The 21084-nt window shown below is 37.9% G+C and overlaps 1 protein-coding gene across 3 annotated transcripts in view; it reads left to right on the top strand.

Moving 5' to 3' along the window:
- SYTL2 (synaptotagmin like 2) overlaps positions 1–21084 on the top strand; it is a 53604-nt gene that overhangs the window by 14294 nt on the left and 18226 nt on the right. For all 3 annotated transcript variants that reach the window (XM_053934900.1, XM_053934902.1, XM_053934901.1), the window contains exons 3-7: positions 9757–9905; positions 12032–12167; positions 17955–18027; positions 18599–18698; positions 19726–20607. In XM_053934900.1, coding sequence (XP_053790875.1) covers positions 9757–9905; positions 12032–12167; positions 17955–18027; positions 18599–18698; positions 19726–20607 — 1340 coding nt within the window. The remainder of the gene's footprint in view (positions 1–9756; positions 9906–12031; positions 12168–17954; positions 18028–18598; positions 18699–19725; positions 20608–21084) is intronic.

Genomic DNA, 21084 nt, shown 5'->3' on the forward strand with positions numbered 1-21084 from the left:
AGTAATGTATTTCCAATTTAAATGTTTTGAAATTATTCCAGCCATGATGCATCTCTGGTGCTTCTTTGCTACTGAGAAAGATTTTTTGATAAATGTCCTTGCTGTAGGCATACCCTATATACTGCAAAAAAACAGGCAGCCTGCCTCTTGCCCTAAGAGCAGTGTTCCTTTTGCTGAGTATGCTTGTGCAGCCCTGTGGTTCTTTGATCAGCATGTGATCAGCATTTTGCTGAGTTACTCTACTTGCATCTTTTAGGAGCAATAAAGTGTAGACCAGTAGCTTCTCCTTGTTAAAAAGACTTTTCCTCTCAAAGCATTTGCTTTGCTGAATGTAATATCATTACAGGCACTGTTCCAAGTTCCTGCCCCCATCTTAATGCAGTCTAAGTAAATATTTTCAGCACACAGTTTTGTCTTCTGCTTCAAAAAGCAATAAACTGACTTTTCTGTTACAGAATAGGCATTTTATTTACTGAAGGTAGAAAACGACTGTATCTAGTCTTGGAATGTTACATCAGTGCCAGGTCTGAAAGCATTCAGGGTAAGTAATTGTAGATGAGAGTTTGAAAACAGCATCTAGGGAAAAGAACACTTCTTGGAATAGAAATTCAAAAAAGCCACTCTCAGTAATGGTCTGAAAGGACTGTCAGAAAGTATTTTTGTCCCTGTAGCTTTACTTTTACCATTTATAATTCTAGTTCAAGAGGTTGTGGTGGAAAATGCAAGAGACTGCAGATTGTAGCAGCCTGTAATCATGTTTTGCAGCAGCATGTTTGCTGCTACAATAACAAGTCTCTTCTAGTTTCTAAATATTCAACTTCTGAGAAGCTGGAAGCTTACATATGAAATGGATTTTTCTGCTTAATTGTGGCACATGGAGCTTGCTTTTCATATCTTTTGTATTAAAACACAACTTCAATTATATGTCCAGCCAAGGAGATGCAGTACTTTAGTTTGGATTCTATAGCCTTGCACTGGCTAGCCTTCCAGCCTAGCTGGAAGATTCCAAGAACTGGGATCAACTGTCATCATACAAAAATCAGACAGTGTGTTATTTATATGTGTATATAATGGAAGTCTTTCAATGTGATGTTTTTTTCCTCTCCAGAAGAAATTCTGAGGTTTGAAGGGTGTTCTAATAATCTGTGCCATGTACTTGGAGCATGGACAAATTGGTAACGTGACAAAATCCTCTTTGAGCCACTTCCTAGTGGAATTTTACAAATCACCTGATAGTCTCTTCCCTACTAACAGTTCCTAATATTGCTAATCTAATAAAACTCTGAGGAGGCTGGCCCATGCAGCCATGCTTTAAATCTTAGTTTGTTGAGGGTTGTAATAGGTGTTTCCCCATTTTGCGGCTCCTTTTTTGTTGGTCAGGATCAGCATGATTAGTTTTACCTACAGCACTACTTTGGGAATAGCATGTCTGCTTCTTCTTTCATCTCTGCTGAGGTTTGTCTCAAAAGAAAGAGGATACTGATGAATTTGGCAAAAGGATGATGAAGAAATCTCAGGTGATAAGAGGGTGTGATGTATGGAAAGCAAAAGACATTGTATGCTTTTTTTATTCCTGCTGCAAGAAGATGCCTCTCTTTGCTTCCTTACCGTAGGAGCTGCAGCAGTTCGCTCAATGGCAGTGTTGCTGTGGATGGGGCAAAGGCATAAAACAAGAGTCAGGTGACAGCTTGTCAAGACTTAAAGCTGTTTTTCAGCATATTACTAACTTAACTATTTTGGTTTTGTTCCTGTCCAGGAATCTCTGATATACCCTACTTCAGCATTGAACAAAATGAGTGGGCTACGTACATAACTGAATGTCCTGACAGTAGCTTCAATGTAACCCCTAACTCCTTTTACAGATGCATAGTTCAGAATTAACTTAACTTTGAGCCCTTTCTACAGACAGTAATGTGAGCAGAAATATATCTGTCTGTGAAGTTGTGGAGTGTGGTTGGGTGATTCTTCTGTGGTTTCAGTAGCTGGTCCCCGGCACCAGCATGTCTAAGGCAGAAAGCTGTTGTGGTGACCTTTGTGACAGGATTCCCTGCTGTGATGATCAGCCCTTCCCAGCAGAACCTCCTAGCAGTGCTCTTGTGGGCTGTGTTTGGGATTGTTTGCTCCTTATGTAAACTGAAGGAGGCTAATGATAGAGGAAATACTGATATGGAGTTGTCTGTGTGGTGGGTGGGGACTGCTGTGTGCCAAACCCCTTTGACACATTAATTGGTGTGGCATTGCAAAAAGAGAAGAAGCTTCAGGGGTCTGATTCTGCTGGGAGTGTGTGGCTGTTGAAAGCCTATTGTAAATGCTATCTTGACTCTGGCTAGTTCTAACAGATATCCTCTCCAGTTACTTTTCAAGGCAGTTTTCCTTATATTGTTGACTGTCTTTTGTGAGGTGGGATATATTTAAAATATTGTGGTGAGGTTAGTATTGGCATTGGGGAAACCAGAATTACTATTGTAATGTGAAAATAACTGACATCGGAATACATACTTGAAATTGTCATAAAATATTTTTTTGTTACATGAAACTGTTTTGAGAGTGTGCTTCACAGAGGCAAGGATGTTCTTAGTGCACCTGTTGCGGCAGAAAAAGATAAGCTCATGTCTTCTGGATGAATTCCCCGTTATGGACACTGCTTAGTGCCATGTATGATTTTCCAAATACAGTGACTATTCAGGAAGTAGATAATTTTTTTTTTCTCTAGATGAATTATTGTGTCATTATTTATCCTTTTTAACAAAGCCAACTGACATAAGAACAAAGGTGGGGAGGATGGTCCCAGCCCACCTTGTACAATGCCAGTAAGAAAATGAGGATAGTTTTCATTTTGATCAGGTGAGATAATTGGGCTTAAAGAAGACACCTTATTTATTTGTCTTGGTAAGAGATACAGCATTGGACTACACTGAGAAATGAGCTGATACCTTTTCTTCCCAGTATTGATTACGACTTTGTCTACTAGCAGATAAATTGTTTGACAGGACGATGATTGTTTGGGAGTGCTAGTGAAGCAGGGGAGATGAGACTTATTCTGTATGGTAAAAGAATGTACTGAAGGGAAAAAAAGTGGATACTAATAACAATGTTTATTGAGTACTATGTCAAAAGTACTATTGAGTACTCAATGTCTATTGAGTACTCCCTCTGCAAGCAAGGTTTTCCCTACAGTTCAAAAACTTTCTTGGTAAGACTTACCACATGTTTGTACCTGACACTGTGTTGTATTATTAAGCACCAAACTGAAGCCTTTGTCTTCAGATTGGATTAGTCTTGATTTGTAGTTCACCTGAAATCCTAAATGCAACCTCTTCTTTCACACAGCAGGAAAGATGTCAAAAGTACTATTGAGTACTCAATGTCTATTGAGTACTCCCTCTGCAAGCAAGGTTTTCCCTACAGTTGTCAAAAGTACTATTGAGTACTCAATGTCTATTGAGTACTCCCTCTGCAAGCAAGGTTTTCCCTACAGTTCAAAAACTTTCTTGGTAAGACTTACCACATGTTTGTACCTGACACTGTGTTGTATTATTAAGCACCAAACTGAAGCCTTTGTCTTCAGATTGGATTAGTCTTGATTTGTAGTTCACCTGAAATCCTAAATGCAACCTCTTCTTTCACACAGCAGGAAAGATGTCCTTGCTGGTAGTGTGAAGCAAGCTATAATACAGGCTCTTCTGCTCACTTATATTTGCTTGTATGTGTCATTTGGTGGGGCTGGTTTTATGCTTTATATGCCTACTTTAAAAGCCTGTGAGGAGCTGTGGACCCTGTGTGAGCAGAACCTGACAGTTACATATTTTCTAACAACCTTTCCAGCCCTTGTTCAGATTGTCCTGTGCTGCTGTCCAGGCAGGCTCTAATACCAAAGGTGTATTGTCACAGGACAGCTGTGCCTTCATCGTGAGGGTTGGATTGATTGGTTTGGTTTAGTTTTCCCCTGTCAGGTTTACTTGGGTTGCATCAGAAGAGGGAGGGGAGGCCATTGGGGAGCCTCAATGAAAATCCTTTAAAATAAACAGAGAAACTAAACAGTGTAAGGCTGTTCTTGAAATAAAACAATTTGAAGATAATAGAAGCTGCTAATACTGGCAGACCTTGAAAACTGCCTCCTGTAGCAAAACTCAAGAGTCTTGATACTGATTTCCTGAATGGAATAAAGTTAAGCTTCTATATACTAAGAAATGCTTCAACAAATTCACATATTCTTTGTGTCTGCCTAGGGAGTATCTAATTACATGATCTCTATAATTCATTGCTTGTAAAAGGAAGTTTACTTCAAACCTGACAGTGCAACTACTAATAGGAGAGTAAGTCTGAGTGCTGAGTGCAGGTGACATAGTAGAAAGGCATATAAACATTAAGGACTCTATCTGTAGTGCAGAATATGCATAGAAAATGTGCTGGTCTGATGCCCCATGTGTGGCCATCTACTAAAAGAGAAATGTACAGGTCAGTGTGTCACAGCCACTTGTTCAGCACAAACATTGAGATTGTAGCTTTGGTTCCAGATTCTGATGGAGACCATATTTCAGTGGGCAGGAGAGCTTCCTTTTCTTCAAAATCAATTTACTTTTCACACCTCTGAGCATGTAACTCGCTCATTCATTCGTTCATTCATCCATCCAGTCATTCTTTTGCTCCAGGCTTGGATGTGTCTGTCTCCCCTCTGACTTGAGATAGAATGTAAAGTCTTTGTCTTGTCATCAAGACTTGTGCTGACTACAGCCTGGTCAGTTCTCTAAGGACCCAAAAGCAAGATGATACCTGAGATTTGTTCATCAGGGTATTGTTAGTAGACTTAACAAACACGGTAGACACACAAACTTCTGAAGAAGTATAAAATAGAAGAACATGCATTACTACAGATAGAATTGGTTTGCTTTTTCATGTATCCAGCTACTTCTAACTATCAGAAATCTTGCTGTCTAGTGAGACCCCAAAGGCAAGAGTTAGAGGTGTTACTTATGAGGAATTGTGATGGCAAGGATGGGGAAAGGTTGCATAACCCCATAGGTCTGCTTTGTTCTTTCTAGTATAGCCCTCAAACAGTTTGAAATTATATTATTCTATTGTTTAAACAAATTAAATAGTAACTGATGGGTTTTTTTTTTTTTTTGTTTTTAGGGTTTTGTAAAATCATGTGCAGCTACCATGCAAAAGATGGCTTACTTGAAATTTGGGACTGGCCACTACAAATATTTTGGGTGTAGTTCTCTAACAAATGTCAGAACAGACTTTCTTCCTATACCTTATATAGATATTTACAGACTAAAGAGGCATGCTCATACAAGGTAGAATGTTTAAATAATTACTTCTTTATCCTATAAACTTTTTGTAGTTCTTTCCTACTCTCAAATAAGAAAAAAGAACCTTATCAACAAGTCTGGCTCTTAAAATACCTGGTCTAATATCATTTCACTCCTCTTCTTGCATGAGTGATACTACAAAAAGTTTCTCTTTTCTGTGTTCAGAATGTGACCCAGAACCTAAATCCTTTGTCTTTTTGTTGGTTTGTGATTTGTTGTTATGTTTGCAGCAAATAGAATTGAGATAAAATTAATCAAATTTCTCTTTCAACTTCTCCACTTATTTAGTATTTTGGTATACCATTTGCAGAAGGGAGGTTTCAGAAGTTAATTTATTGATAAGGTGTGGTAATATCAGAATTTTTAAAGGCTTTATTGTGATATTGGACTCTAAGGTGCTTTTTCCATATATTCTGATTAGGGTGTGTGGGATAATAATGAATCTATCTTTGAGGCAAACACAGACCTTGATCTAAATCCTCTTTCATTTATCAGAATATGCTGGCACCACACAGATTCTCCTGTCTGAAAAGCTCAGCTTAAGCTGTCAATTGGGGTATAAGGTAATCAAATAAGGTATTAAGGTGTCAGTAGTAACATCTTGGTGATTTGTACTCTAGACTATGAGTAAGGCAGGTACAGGAGAGGGAATTGAGACACTGAGGGAGGTGTAGGTAAAAAAATTTAGATACAGGTATGCATTGCTAAATACTCTTTTTTCAAAAACAAGGATGAGTTGTTACCTCTTTGCTCATGCAATGACCTATTACAGTAGCCTACAAAGCACAGGATAAACCATTCTGGATTGGTGATAAGAGGGTCTTCAGGGACTGATTATATCAGAGCAGATTTCCTGCCTTACAGTGATACCATATGATCTGGCCCATTATCAGATGTTCCAGAGGTGAAGAGGAACAACCAGTTAATCCATGAATAGATTTTCTGTTTGCCTGCAGAGTGGTGGACAGCTGGTTTGTATTCCTGTTCATTGCAATCTGCATGTATTTACTGCCCTAGGGGAGATGACAAATTTTCCATCTTGCCATAAAACATGTTTCACCTTGGCATAGTGGAAACATCCTATTAAATAACGGGAAAGTCTTATTCAGTCCAAAATCCTCTTTTAAATTTCCTTTTAACTATCTACCTTTACTTTCTTGAGTTTAAAGTTCCTATTGGAGAAATGGGCACTAGCTTCTTTATAAATTTAGGCTGTTTCCCCTTGAAAAATGACAGCATAAACTAACTGGCATTTTAACAGAGCACAGAGGGACTCCAGAATACATACTTGCATCATACATAAAGGTCTTGCTGCGTTTTTTCCTAATTGCAAAGTTGGCAACTGAGCCCACAATCTGATTCTTAATCTGGATGTCTACTAGTTCTTTGATTACCAAGGGAAAATTTTAATGGCAACTTGGTCAGCCTTTTTGTTAACTGGGGAGCTGGTGTAGAATCAGTTGTTGGCTTCCAGTCCTGTTGTGGTTTGCTGGGAGGCTGACATAGCTGTGGAAAACCATGGCTGCAGTCTGATTCTCCACAGTTGCTCTCAAGGTAAACCACAATCTTTGTCTAATTCCTAGCAGTCAAACAAACTGTTTCAAAAAAAGTGGAAGCAATTTGATGTTTCTCCTAAGACCTCCTCCTAGAAAATCTTGAGAATTCAAGGAGCATTGAAAAAAATCTCATTTGTTGCAAAAAGAGTCATAGGCATTACAAGTCTGTGATGTATTGGTGAACACAGGAGGCTTAAAAACTTTTTTGTTGTCAAGACCTAGAACTAATTGTCTTTCTGATAATGGAAATCTGTTTCATTATTTGTGGCTGGAGAATGCCTGGAAATAGCTTTAATACTTATATTGCTCTTAGTTCCTCAGAAACAATGTGACTGACAAGCTAAACACCTCTCTTGAAAAGGCAAGTAAGGCAAGCTTACTTTGAGGTGAGATAGTAAAAGTCTGTTTAAGTCAGCTGCTATAAGCATCTGTCAATTCTCACCATACAAACCCTATCAGGCAGACAGGTAGGTAATTTGTTAAGGAAGTGCTGTGAAAATTGAGAGCACTTTTATACCTTTGGTAGGAAGCATAATTAATTAATTCCCAAAGTATGGAAGGCCTGTTGAGCTGGTGGAGTTAAGGCACACTAACTCTCATAGGCAGCAAGAAGAGGTGGGAGCAGGGTGCTTTCACTTCCAGACAAAATGAGAGCTGCATTGGCCAGGTGACGTTTATTGAGTCTAGAGCTGTGACAACTCCATACCTCTGTCTCTGTCTGGTTATGTTAACTGGTTGCAGATCTGAGAGTCCTGCAGGCAGGTAAGCAGGCTGCAATAGCTGAGAGGCCTGGGAGCCTGTCCCCTTCCACAGCTCAGCTGAGCTTCCTCCGCTCTGAGCCAATTTGTAAAGGTTTCCAACCACACCCCAGTTTCAGTGGCTGAATACTGAGGGGAGAGGGGTGAGCAGTGTCTGGGGTAAAATGATTGAATCAAACAGGGTGAGGACACTGAATATTTGTCCTGTGACTCAGTACCCTCCCGCTAGAGAACCTCCCTTGGCATATGCTGTCATACTGTCCCAGAGCACTTGGTGCCTTGCAGGCTGTACAAACAGCTGAAAAGCCAGCCCTTGCCCTAAGGGACATCACTTCTGAGAAGACAAATAACACGTGTGAAAGAAGGTGAAAGGGAGAAGCAGCCACCTGTGTAAAATATTTGTGTGTTCTACATTTCCATTCTTCCTGCTGGCTGCATTTATAAACTGAGTAATATATTTGTTGGAGGACAAAGGGAAACTACTGCTGTGTTTCTACTTCAGCTTAGAACACCTGCTTAGAAAAGGTATATAGTTTGGCCCTTAGAGAAGCACAGAGGGAGAGAGAAATTTTAAATGACCCAGTAATACTATGGACTGTTGAATCTTGGAGTTAAAAATGCCAATGGTGACTTCAACATCTGTCAGCTTAAACTGTATGTAGTAGATTTGAGGCACCCCTAGGAGGGACTGATTTTTGACAGTACTTTCAAAATGAAGTTTTAAGTATTCAAATTGTAATATACCTGATGCATTCAAATAAGACTTTTCGTATCTGGCCATACAAAGATGAAAGAGAAGTTGATTGACAGATGAGAATGGTCTTAGTTTGAGGGCTGGGACTGACCCGGTGTCCTTTCTTTGCTGGGAATGACTGTCTGTATGTGACAATCAAATCTGCAGCCTGTAATTAAAGGGCTGTCATCAGAGTTAATTGATTGTACCAGAAGATCTGTCCTCTAAACCCATGAGAAATGTCATACTGTTGTAAACTTCTTTGGGGGTAGACTAGATGATCTTTAAAGGTCCCTCCCGACCCAAACCATTCATGATTGTCCATCAGGCCTGTGAAAGACAGCACCATTCCACAGCGATGTGGATTGTGCTTAGCCTTCAAGTCTCAGTAAATGGACCTGATTTGATTTCTCCCTTGGGCTCTATTGTTAGCTTATTTTGCTGAAAGGAAGGCTATAAATGGAGAAGGAAGATAAATCATGACTTGACTTTTTATTGTTTAAGTGCTCTCAAATCTGTGTGGTAACTTCCCTGATCTGCAGGTTACTCTTCAGGCCATGTGTAAGCACATGCCTAACAAGGAAAAAAAAACAACTCTCAAATTGCCCTCAGCAGCTACTTATTCTGTTAAAGCATGCCTCACAAAAGCAGGAAAACCCTGAAGCCTAAAAACAAATTATTTAAAATTTGTATCCCAGTTTTTAAAATGACTGCAGTTCAGGTGATAGATATATCTAGATTAATAAAATAAATAGCAAAAATTTATTTTGTTGTTTCTTGCACGTGATGACGTTTTTCTTTGTAACTCATTGTATTCATATAAGGATTTTTGTGTAATTTATGGAAAAAATGGCACCATGCTTCCAGTACACGTTTGGACTGTGCATATGTAAAAGCAGTGAAAAAAAAACCCTGAAGAGGCATCTTCTGAGCCTCAAAACAGCCATCCTCTTCATTTTGCTAGAGACTTTTATGCTGTTCTACTAGCTTATCTCAAGTTTAATCTTGGAAAGCTGGCCTTTGAAGGCAGGAAGTCAAAATCTGCAGTTACTGGAGACTTCTCTAGTGCTTGAGTGTTTATCGTAGCAAAGCTGTTTGTTTTATTTTTTTTAAAGAGCTACCCTCAGAGCATAGGTAGAAGTAATAGGCTGAGGCTCTTCCCTTTCCAGCTCATGGTCATCCTTCCTAATTTAATAAGGAGCATAACAGGCGAGAAGATGGAACTAGCATGTGGAGACAGTGCTAAAAAAAATCAAACAAAACACAACCCTGCTCCCCAAAACAAAAAACAAGCAACCAAAAAAATCTGACTCTTTTTTTTTTTTTTTCCTCTTAACGTAGGTAAGTATGTGAAGTATGTTTATATCTCATTTATTCATTTTTTTCTTCCTCAGGCATTTACCAGAAAAAGTCAAAGACCATGTTCAGCTGAAGAATATGAGTGGGCAGTGGTTTTATGAGGCCAAGTCGAAGAGGCACAGGGATAAGATCCATGGAGCAGATATTATCAGAGCTTCCATGCGCAGGAAGCCTGCCACCATTGGTAAGCATTTGGAAATTTGTTTTGGTACTTTATTTTGGAAAGGCTGCCTCTTACTTCGCTTGCCTCAGACAATGTTGTCCGTGAAATACAAGAATACTGGTCTCTCTACAAGTGGAAAGTGATGCAAAAAAGAGACTTCCCATTTAATAAAGAGACTTCCCGCTTGTAATTTACAGCGTAAGCTTTCCTCTCCCACAGTGCTGTATATTAAAGAGTGGTGACTGCTAACCGAAGGGACTGGCTTGTGTTTATGTGTAGGATTAAAAGCTCTCTGCACTCCTAGACTCATTCTCAGTTCCATTTCTGTGGCCCTGTGAGTTATTTAGGAACATGCAAAGAATCCAAGATTGAGGAAATTGCTCTTTAACATGAATTTCCAAGATTTCGGTGCTTGGTTTGAGACTTCTAGAGGCTTAATGGCAGGCATCACAAGCTAGAGATAGTGTTTATAACTAACTGAAATATTTGTGCTGAAAGCTCTGGCAGCTGTGATGGGCATCCTGTGTCCAGGTGAACTTTAAGTGCACCTATAATCCCCATGGTATGGTGGGTGCCCTAGTCGCCATTAACTTTACCTCCTGGAGGGAGGGAGTGAGCAGTCAATCTGTATTCACAAAAACATATAATACCCAGGATTTTATAGACCCCCCCACCTTATTAAATATTTCAGCATCTGACTTTTAATCTAAAGTGTCCTATTTTATCATTCTTTATATAGAAAATGATTTTTTTTCTTAGCGCAACTGAGCTACATCCCCTTTTAACCTCCTCAAGTTCTACTAAGTCCTTTTGATTTAGAAGGGCAAGACTTACATTATTCTTACCAAATCATATTGATATTTGTACTATTTAGTTTTTTTGGTTCTGTCAAGGGATTTTGATGTGTGCTAGTGAAGCAAGTAAGGTACTTCCTTCCATACTGTGAATGGACTAAAGTTTATTGCTTTCTATGGGTTTTGTAACTACAGGTTATCCTTGTAACTACAGGTTATCCTTGTTTTCCTCTGTCTAACCCTGTAGTATTGCACCTTCTCAATTTCTGTATTTTCAGAGATGATTTTGAGTAATGTCAATTTAGTCAGTTTGAAGTTACTGCTTTGAGTTTTTAAGTTAAAAAGAAAAGGCCTGAAACAGAAAAGAATGCAGAAAAAAAACCCCATGGTTGGTTAGTGTGGTGTGTTTGTAATTTTGGCTGGTTTTGTGCTTGAAGGTTATGAAAATCAGCTGTAAAATTCTAGCTAAATTTCACAGTAACTTGTATCTTAAAGGAAAGTACTAAAAGCCATACTGTCTTAAAGGAAAGTTAACTAATCCCAATCTTGTTACTTAAACAAAGGGACATGTTGGCACATTCAGAACTATGTACAATTGATTGGTTTCAGTGACTCATGAGATGGCAAGATACTTTTCCTTGCAGTTATAGATAGCAAAAGTGTAATTACAATCTTGCTTGTTTTTGAACACTAAGAAATTCTTCACTTCTAAACTGTTGGTGGAGCGGAAAAAGCATTAGAGAAAATAATAGAATGTTTTTGCTCTGAAAGGGATTATCGGAATAGGATTTTGTCCCACCCTAAAAAGAAATGCAAATGTATTTGCATTTCTGAGTGAGGTGGGGCTTTTTTGTTTGTTTAGATTTTTTATGTTACCTTTTTAACATCTCGTGGTAATTCTGTTCATAAAGGGTTAGCCACCTGCCTAAGTGAGTTATGAACAACTTCCAGTTTTCTGCTTAAGAAGGGAAAAATTGAATGGATTTCAACATATTTTCAGTTTCCTCTGGTTTAATAATTTTTTCCTTCCTCAGGACACTGAGGATGAACTTTCAGTATTTGTCTAACAGCAAGATCAGTCTTTACCAGGTTCTTGTAGAAAACTCCTCAATTTAAGGTTAAAAGCAGATATAACTGGTGTAGTAAAATGAAGTATTCAGAATAATATTTGACATTTTAGTAGTATTAAAAAGGTGTTCTTGAGAAGGCACCAGATCTGCTTCTGAAAACAATTCAAGTTTAGTGGGCTTTAGAAATAGCTGTAGGCCTAAATGCAAATACTTGTACTTCTTTCTTAAGAAATCCTGTATGAACATGTGGGAAAAAAACCAATATTCTTGCTTCATGTTTTAGCTGAAGTGGGTCAGAACAAAACAAGCAAAGCAAAGATCAGCTGGGTGAACAATGTCAATAAAGAAGTCTTCATGCCACCAGATCTAAATGTCATTGTGGAACATCAAGAAGAAGAACAACAGAAAACTAGTTTAAGGTAAACTGTCTGTTTATTATGCTTAGAATGTATATATATGAACTAGTGAAGCTTGGGAGCTGGAAGTTCGATCCAAAATAATGTACTTATCTCTTATTTCAAAGGTCACCAAATGTTCCCACAGAATTGTACAAGAAATCTGTGCCTGGGACAGGCACATAGTCGTGTATTGTTCTGCATTTGAATATAGAACAATTAACAATCTTCAGCTTGCCTTTCTCTGAAAAAGTTGACAATCAAGGATATAATGGTCCCACATGTGTTCTCATGTCAGTTTGTTTTGATTTCTTGAAGGAGGACCTGGATTTTCTAGTTAGAATGGCTGGCCAGTAATAGGGAGACCACAACCTCTGCATCTCTTTACTCAGTTGTTTACTGAAACCATTCAATCAATTCAGTCTGAATTTTAAACTTGGGTTACAGCATTATTGAGGTGAGAAAAACCTCTAAAATCATCAAGTCCAACCATTGACCCAGCACTGCCAAGGCCACCACTAAACCATATTCTCAAGTGCCACATTGATATGTTTTGAACACTTCGTATCACATGAAGAATTGGAGACTAAGAAATTGCTGGTTAGAATTTTCCAAATTATTGGGCATGATATGATAAGTACTACTATGATAAGTAGTTTTGAACTAAAAAGGATTTAATATTAAATCACTTTATCTCAAGTCCATAAACATCCCAAACAGCGTTTTTTTGTTTTGAAATATCCTGAGTTGATTTCTGGAACAGACATGTCTTCTCTTTAAAATACCTACATGTAATTCATTGGCTGTGTTAAAAACTGCCAAAAAGCCTGCATTTGAGAAGGAAAGTGCTGAAACAGCTGGAGTCAGAGCAGGTAGAAGTGAAATATCTTAAAGTGGCCAGATTCCTCAACACACTGAGGAAACAAGAACCAGGGTGCAACCCAGATAGCCACTGTTTGTGCTTACAGTGAACAGAGTGAGGTAAGAGCCAGAGTTTCTTCTTAGGAGAACTGCTTTACTTCTGGTTGTGCCATTGATGAGCTCTGTAACCTGTCACTTTCTTGTCTGTCTTCTAAGTCCTTCTCTGTACATCATCTGTTTTTTCTTTGCAGTAAGGCTTCTCCTACTATGCATTTATACAATACCTAGTAGCAATTGAACCTTTCACTTTCCTGGTCTGCAGTCTGGGCACACACATTCATGGTGAATGACAGCAAAGGTTGGTGTGAGTCTTAACAACTCTGGCTTGTGTTACTGTCTTTCTTATATTTTATCAGTATCAGTGAACTCAGAGGTGTTTGTTTTGACCATATCTGAATTTGTGCTGAAAAAGGTCAAATCAACTGCTTTGTTATAGACTCACCAAAAATGAAATTGTCCAAAAAGGATAAAGGTTGCTTATCACAAGACAGAGCTCTGTCTTCCTTCCCAACTTAAATTAACTGATGTGCTGACAGAGTTAGTTGCTACTAAATGTAATTTTTTTACAGGTGGATTTTACATTCAGGGAATTTCTATGAAGTTATTTCTTTAAAACAGCAGAAGACGTTGCTGTTTTATATGTCTTTTAGAATATTTTACATATCATCTTGCACATCAGGAAAAGATGATGATACTTTTAAAGAAGTATAGTCTTACAATGCTATTCTTACAATTAGAACTCTCTGCAAACTGTGTGTAATTGATAAGGTAGATTTCATAATATGCCAAGGCAGCCTCTTCAAAAATACATTACATAGAAGACAAATTTTTTTGAATGAGACCGGCTTGATAGTGGTCTTCAACTTGAAGTGATTTGATTACTTATTTCAGATCACAGCCATGCAAAGCTTGATAACTATTTTCCAGGACTGTCTCCTGCCTTTTGCTCCAAATTGTACCAGAAGTTAATCATCCTCCATGCCTTGTTCATGTGTACTTGTACTTTCCTCAATAGCTCAAGATCTTCTCTCTAAAGCAAGCTCACACAGTCCAGTGATTTATGAGGAAATTGGAAATGGACCATAGGAAGTGATCTATCATATGTGGGCTGGATGCTTAATTACATTGACTTTGCATAAATAACTTGATTAGATGCCTCAGATAATTTGTTTCTAAAATGTCAAAACCTATGGCAAGCAAATGTGGCAGGACTGTGAAATTCATTGCTTATGACTTTAATGTGGGTTTAATTCACCATAACTGAGGTTAGTCTACACAATATTCTCACGAGCATGTGAGAAATTGCAGGAGGCACCATATGTTTTTAAAATGCTCTTCTGTTCTCTTGATACTGGATTTTGAAGGAGACTGACCTGGCATAACTGTGGGCCAGTCTCTAATGGCAGAAGGAAGCACAATGGTGCAAAAGCATTAACTCCAGTATCTGGGCTGGGAAGGGAAAGTCTACAAACATTTAATTTGGCTGCTAGGATAGTGGAGCCACAAGGAATTAATGGGCTCTTCTTCTCACAGTGGAATAGTCTTAACACAGCTAAGGGGATGAAAGAGAATATTATTGCAGAATTTGGGATTGCATTAAAGGCAGTTCACGGCTTACAGTGTCCAGATGCTATCTGTGGTTCAAGCACTTGGACTTTTAAAGCTGTTTAAAAGTGGTGCTTTAAGAATAAGTTTGTGGATGTTGTGGGGTTTATGGGGTTTTTCTGTTTGTTTTTTTTTTTTTTTTTTCCCTTCTTTCTCTAAGAGTGTGGCTCAGGCCAGCACTGACTTGCAGACTTTGCAAAAACTACACAGCTGCTAACCTGAGGATTGGGTCCAGAAGCTATGTGATAACAAATTACTCAGAGTACTTTTGTTCTGGATCCTTTTCTTAAAGCAAAACAATTCTTACTGAGTTTAAAGGAAGTTTAGTTCTGGTAGATCTGTTTGTAAACTGATAAGGATAAAATCCAACCCTGGGGCCAGTTCAACTACTGTTGAATCAAGGTGCTGCCATATTAGGTGCAGCAACAATATTCTGAAAATTATCAGTGATCTTTATCCCCCACAGCCCAAATATTTAAATTCTATAATGAAGCTATGAATTATTTCTTTCTTGAGTTTTATGTCATTGTGATAATTTTCTTGCATACCAGAGCCTTTACAGGCCAGGTGTATGAAGTGTCTTTGAAGGTGTAGCCTTGAACAGAATGAGTTTTCAAAGGTGAGTCACACTGTCAATATTCCCTCTGTCTAGTGATGCCATTTGTCTATATGCTGAATCTCAAAAAGGAGGGTTGTCTTTTGAATTAAGATTTGTACATAATTTTCTTCCCTAAGCTAGAAAGTATTCTTGATCAACATTGAACAGGTGGTAAGTGGGGGTCCTGGGGTTCAGCAAATGGAAAACTTGCACAAAAACCCTGACTTTTAAAATCCATATATTGACAATGCCTGCAAATCTGTAACCCCTTTCTCTAGCTTTGCTCCTGCCTTTGCCTTGTTGTCTCAGTTTATATGGGACTTGGGCCTTCATTGTGGTTCTCAGCACATCATTTTTCCAAATTGAAATGTAGAATTTTTAAAGCCTTTTTAAATCTTTCAGTTTGGACTTACACACTTTTAGATTAGCCTTGTGAATGCAGCATATCTGGGAACAGTTTGTTCAGTTTTCTTATCTATATGGGTTATGGGTAAACTCATTTTCAGACCCATTGTTGTAAAACTTAGTTATAGGATCCTGGCTGTTGTTTTTTCTCTGCTTTTTATTTAGACCAGGGTTTTCAGTATGCAATGCCAAGTTGTTAATCTTTAATTATTCTATAGTAAGTCCAAAGAAGCATTGCACTAAAGATTGTGAGATTATGTTTCGCTGAACACACGCACAGAGTTATCTCTCCACCTGTAAAAACTTCACTGAAGAATTCTTGCAGCACAGGGTGCTTAACAGTATTTTCCTTGCTTAAAATGAGTGAGCAGTTGAAGTATTTGGGACCTAGACCTTAAAAACAAAAATCATGATTGTCCTGTTCAGTAGTAGATGTTGCAAAAAAGACACAAAATGCGGGAGCATACAGGTGTAGTGCACTCAAAAACAAAACTACAAGTGCTTTGTAAAAACAAGAACACAAATTACATTTTCTGTAGTTTCTTTAATATGTATGTCTATTTTCACACTAAAAATATATTAGAACTAAGGTTAAAAACCATAATGTGAAAGGATATTTTGGAAAAGAACTAGAAGTTGCAACATTTAGCTCTTTGAGAACCAGAATTTTTTCTTACTTGGGATCAGCAAATAGTAGAAAGGACAATAGTAATCTGTTAGTAATCTGGTGCATATAGGAGGCTGCAATGGTTACTGTCCTACAAAAATGTAAGAACAGTAAATTTTTAACCCTTGAGATAGGTTTCACTACATGATCAGCTCATACCTTAACCCTCTATCACTATGCATGGTGGTATATTTCTTAAAGGCAGTGTTGAATCAAAAGAGCAAGGAAGGGATATAGAAGTTTATAGTTCAGATTGCACCTGCTATATTTTTGCTAGCCTTATGTTCATACTGCTCACCATGGTCATTTTATTTTCTCCATAATTATGTTTTCCTTCTGCAAAATGTAAGTGATGTCACTGCTCAGACACACTTAGCAGTCCAGAGGCAAATAGAGGCAAATAGACTTTTAAGGGTATTTTTTCAGAGTGTTTTGGGGTTTTTTTCTTCCCTAAAGTCTGAGTTTAACTGTGCACCTTGCAGAAGATGGCAAAGTTGTTCTCCCCTCAGGAGGGCGGACCGGTACCAATCAGCAAACTAGAGAGATATTTGTCAATGCAAGGAGATGAATCTGCAACTTGATGAGACGTGGTTGTTGTTTCTGTCCTGAGACACCTTGTGGCTCTTCTACTTACCATCCTTAAGCCTTTTCACACATAACAGATCATTGAGCAAAGAAATACTCCGTTTTGGAATATCTTTGCACATCTATATTGGCAAAACAGTGGGAGTTGCTTTCCCTCCTAGCCTGATATTTATTTCCTATCTGGAAATATAAATCTTCTCTGCTTCATACTGTTCCCCCACCCCAAAATCATAAGTGTGTATCTTGGTTAATGTCCGTATTTTCCATATAAAATTAGGATACTCAATACGGTTATATGAAGACCATATTGAAATCCATGTCTAACTTCCATCTTCAAAAACCAAATACTTTTTCATATCTGAGATGTTTAGGTAAACTAAAATAGTAAAAGTCTGATTGGGAAAAAAACCTTTCATCATTCTGCAAGTAGATTAAATATTTCTAGAGATAATATGGGAGCTGTCTTGTCTAGCTATTTTAATTTCTCCATATCTGGGCTATACTTATTATCACAAGTAATAACTTACTTCACTTATGCTATCAATCAAAAAGAAATTATACATCTCAATTGAAAGAATAGTTTATAAACTGTACCTCTGAGGGAATGTGTTATTATCTGTGAGATGTCACATATTTAGTGGTGATGAGATTCCTCTGTTTTTTCTGACTTTGACACTTTGCAAAATTCTATTTTTAATCAGCCTTTGACACTTTCCTCCAGTTTCATTTCAGTCCTAGAAGTACAAATGTAGAACAAGGATGGAGATGGCAACACTGATATTGTTTGGAGAGTAGTGATATTTACTGTATTTATACAGTATTGAATTCTTTAACAAGTAAATACATTTTTGCAAGGAAACAAAGCAGCAAGACTATCCCCTTTGCTATAGGAATGAGAACAGGGTAAACAGAAAAACTCAGTTCCAAGTGTTTGTTTGAGTATGTGTAAGTGAATCTTTGTTGTGCTTTTTCAAAAAGGCTTAAAGTAATGTCCTGTTTGCTGAATTTGTTATGTAATTTTCCTTTACAGTTCTAAAGAAGTAACCCCTGTGTTAAACAAGCTAGAGGAAAGACCTGTGAAGCCAGCAGTCTCATCAGTAAGGGTATGACTGGTACTGAATATGGTGGAAGTTATTTGCTTCAGTGGTAAACATAAGTAAAGCTGTGAGGAGGAAAGATAATAATTTGTAAAAAAATGAGGTTTTTGGTTGGTTTTTTTTTTTGTTTTTGTTTTTTTTTTTTTTGGGAGGGAGATAATGAAAGGCACTAAAGGTTCATCACTAAAGTGCTGCTACACCTATAATTGGTGGCTGTTTCTCCTTAATATTATTTCCAATCTGTTCAACTACTGAAAGCGATTGGCCTGCTCTGTTCTAATATCACAGAATTAGAGATAAAATTATTTAACTTGCAAGAACTTGGAATCTTCAAGTGTCTTTAAATGGTGGCTTATCTCTGTTGTTGGTGAGTTCAGAAGAACAAGATGAGGTTATCATCGGCACTTCTGATAATTTCCTGTTCGTATTGTTTAGGTTTTTTGTCATGTATCCAATTTAAGAGGTATGCCTTCAGACTCCTTACTGATGGGTTAGTGGGGAAGAGAAAATCACTGTACTTGTGTCTATTTTGTGATGTAAGAATTTGACTGCAATAGTAATGTTTGTTCCTTTTTAGCAAAGGAGAAATCCATTTAATTCCATTGTATCAGATGATAATTTGAACAGTGTGGAGTCAGAAGACAGACCAGTCATTGTACCTCAGCTATCAAAGAAGGGTAAATGTATTTGTTTAGCAGATGACTGTAAATTTACTGTAGGTTTATATGGAAATTATTTTTGCTTTAATTACTTCTTTCTGTAAGAGATCAAAACCTATTTTGTCTTTAACTATTGGAAATTCTCAACTAGCGTATTTCAAACCTCATCTAAAGCATGTGGATATACTCAGGAAATGGCTATAGACATGAGTAAATGGCTTTTGCTTCCTTCCTTTTATGCATAGTTTTAGTCAGTACTAAGCACTCCATCTGGGAGGGCTGCTTGTCCTGAATTGACAAGAAGACAGTGAAATTTCCTTGAATTTGGCATAGCTGTCTTTATGACCTTCCAATCGTTGCTGCTAATCAGCTTGACAGAAGCAGCCTACCTCTCTTTGGTTCATACTTTTCTCCTTTGTTTCCTTAGTCCTGTTTATTATCCTCCCTTTCCAGCAGTATTTTCTGCAAGCAAGTTGTTGAGTGATTATATATCACAATACAGGCATTTGAAGTTGTAATTTAGAATCATACGTGGCTATTACTCTCCTGTCTCTGTTGTGAAGCATGCTAACAGAAAAAGAAAAGATTTGCATAGTAGGAATAGAAAACCCTTCATCTCCCTGCCAGGAGATTATTTCTGCATTTGCCTTGTTCCATATGACTGTGGAAATAGCCACTTTCCATTTTTGTAGGTTGCTGTTTACATTCTGACAGTGAAGAGGTGTATGTGTATTCAAAAGCTGCCCTTCCCTGCAAACTTTGTCCCTTGCAGGAATAATGCTGATAAAAAACTTGGTGTGCTCTATTTGATATCATCGAATAGTTAATGTTTCTAAAATAAGAAATAACTGCAAGCTTTTAATTTGCAAAAAATTTCTATTACATAAAAATGAAATCAACACCTATGTAAAATTACTGACTTTGTTTTTGCTGCAGTTGTTTTTAATAAACCAGTATAATCACTGCATTTTAGATCTGCAGTCATATCTTTCTGTTTATACTGGCAAATGTCACATAAACTCATGAGCTCTTCTATGTCTTACAGAAACTTGGTCACTCTCAGAAGACAGCCCACCTAAATCAAACTTACAAAATGATGAAACAGATAAACCTGAGAAGCCTTCTGTAGAACTTACTGATGAATCACAGGAGGAACCAGTTAAGCGTCCTGTCCCAAAAGCTAGGAAACTAATTCACAAAGCAGCAGATTCTGTATCACAAAGAGAAGACCTTGCTCCCAAACCAGACAAGCAGACTGAGAGGATTAATGGCATTGGTACCCCACCCAAGGGCATTCTGAAGCGCAGCTCAAGCTCAAGTTCCACTGACTCAGAAGTTCGGGTCAGTCAGATGTTAGATGTTCAGAAAAAGAATGGTCTTGCTACTGCAACTATTTTTGAAGGAGAAGGTGAGAAGAATTCTCTTACGGAAGAAGCAGAAAACTCTGCACAAAATTCACTGGAAAAACTGAAACAAGTGAGGTTTTCATCTAGCTCAGGTAAAGGAAAACCTCTGCAAAGCCCACAGCTACACCATGCTAAAGAAAAAGGAGAGCATGATATCTTAAGACCTGACAAAAAAAAGAATAGTGGAAATTATGCTGTTCAGTCAGATTCATATGGGGATAAGCAAATTCCTGCTGCAAAACCTTTGGGAACCTATTCATCAACTTTAAAAATGAAAACAATAGATGGCTTACAAGAAGACACATCTGCATTCAGCCCTTGTGACAGTAACAGATCAGTCTTCTCAGTTAGTGAAAGCTTCCAGACAAATACAGTTACTCCCAAGAAACTTGAAACTTCACAGAAGACCTCCAGCAATATCCTGTCAAACAGCAATAATGAATGGAGCGTTGATGAGACACATGAAAAAAAACCCAGCCAAATCTTGAGCCATGAATTAGAGTCACACAAAAACTTTACTGGTAAGAGTCTAATAGAAGTGAAGAATTGAATGAGATAGGATATAACACATATTTATTGATGTGGATCACTTGTAGCTAAGAATTAACAACTGGGAAACAGGAGTAGTAGGAATGTGCTACTGCAGGAATTGCTATGCAGAATTAAATAATCAATAGTTTTGTATACTTTTATGATCTCCTATTGGTCATCTTATCAGAGCCAGTACAACTACCTCTGTTGTAGATGGTATTTTAGTATAGTGCTGTCAGTTGTCCTTGGGAATAATTCAGATGTGACTTAGGGATTTGCTTATGGGACTAAACACAAATATGCTGGATTGTCATCCTCTGTGTGTGTCACACCCAGCCTCCCTTCAGTGAAGGCATTTCCATCAAGAATGAGTTTAACTCATCTTCTTGGCTTGTGCCCTGAAAAGCAATGATTCCAGGAGGATGTCTCAGAGCAGGAATTTTCTTCATTCTATTGACCATGGTATG

This window comes from Vidua chalybeata, chromosome 2 (genome assembly GCF_026979565.1).
Source record: "Vidua chalybeata isolate OUT-0048 chromosome 2, bVidCha1 merged haplotype, whole genome shotgun sequence".
Lineage (NCBI taxonomy): Eukaryota > Metazoa > Chordata > Aves > Passeriformes > Viduidae > Vidua > Vidua chalybeata.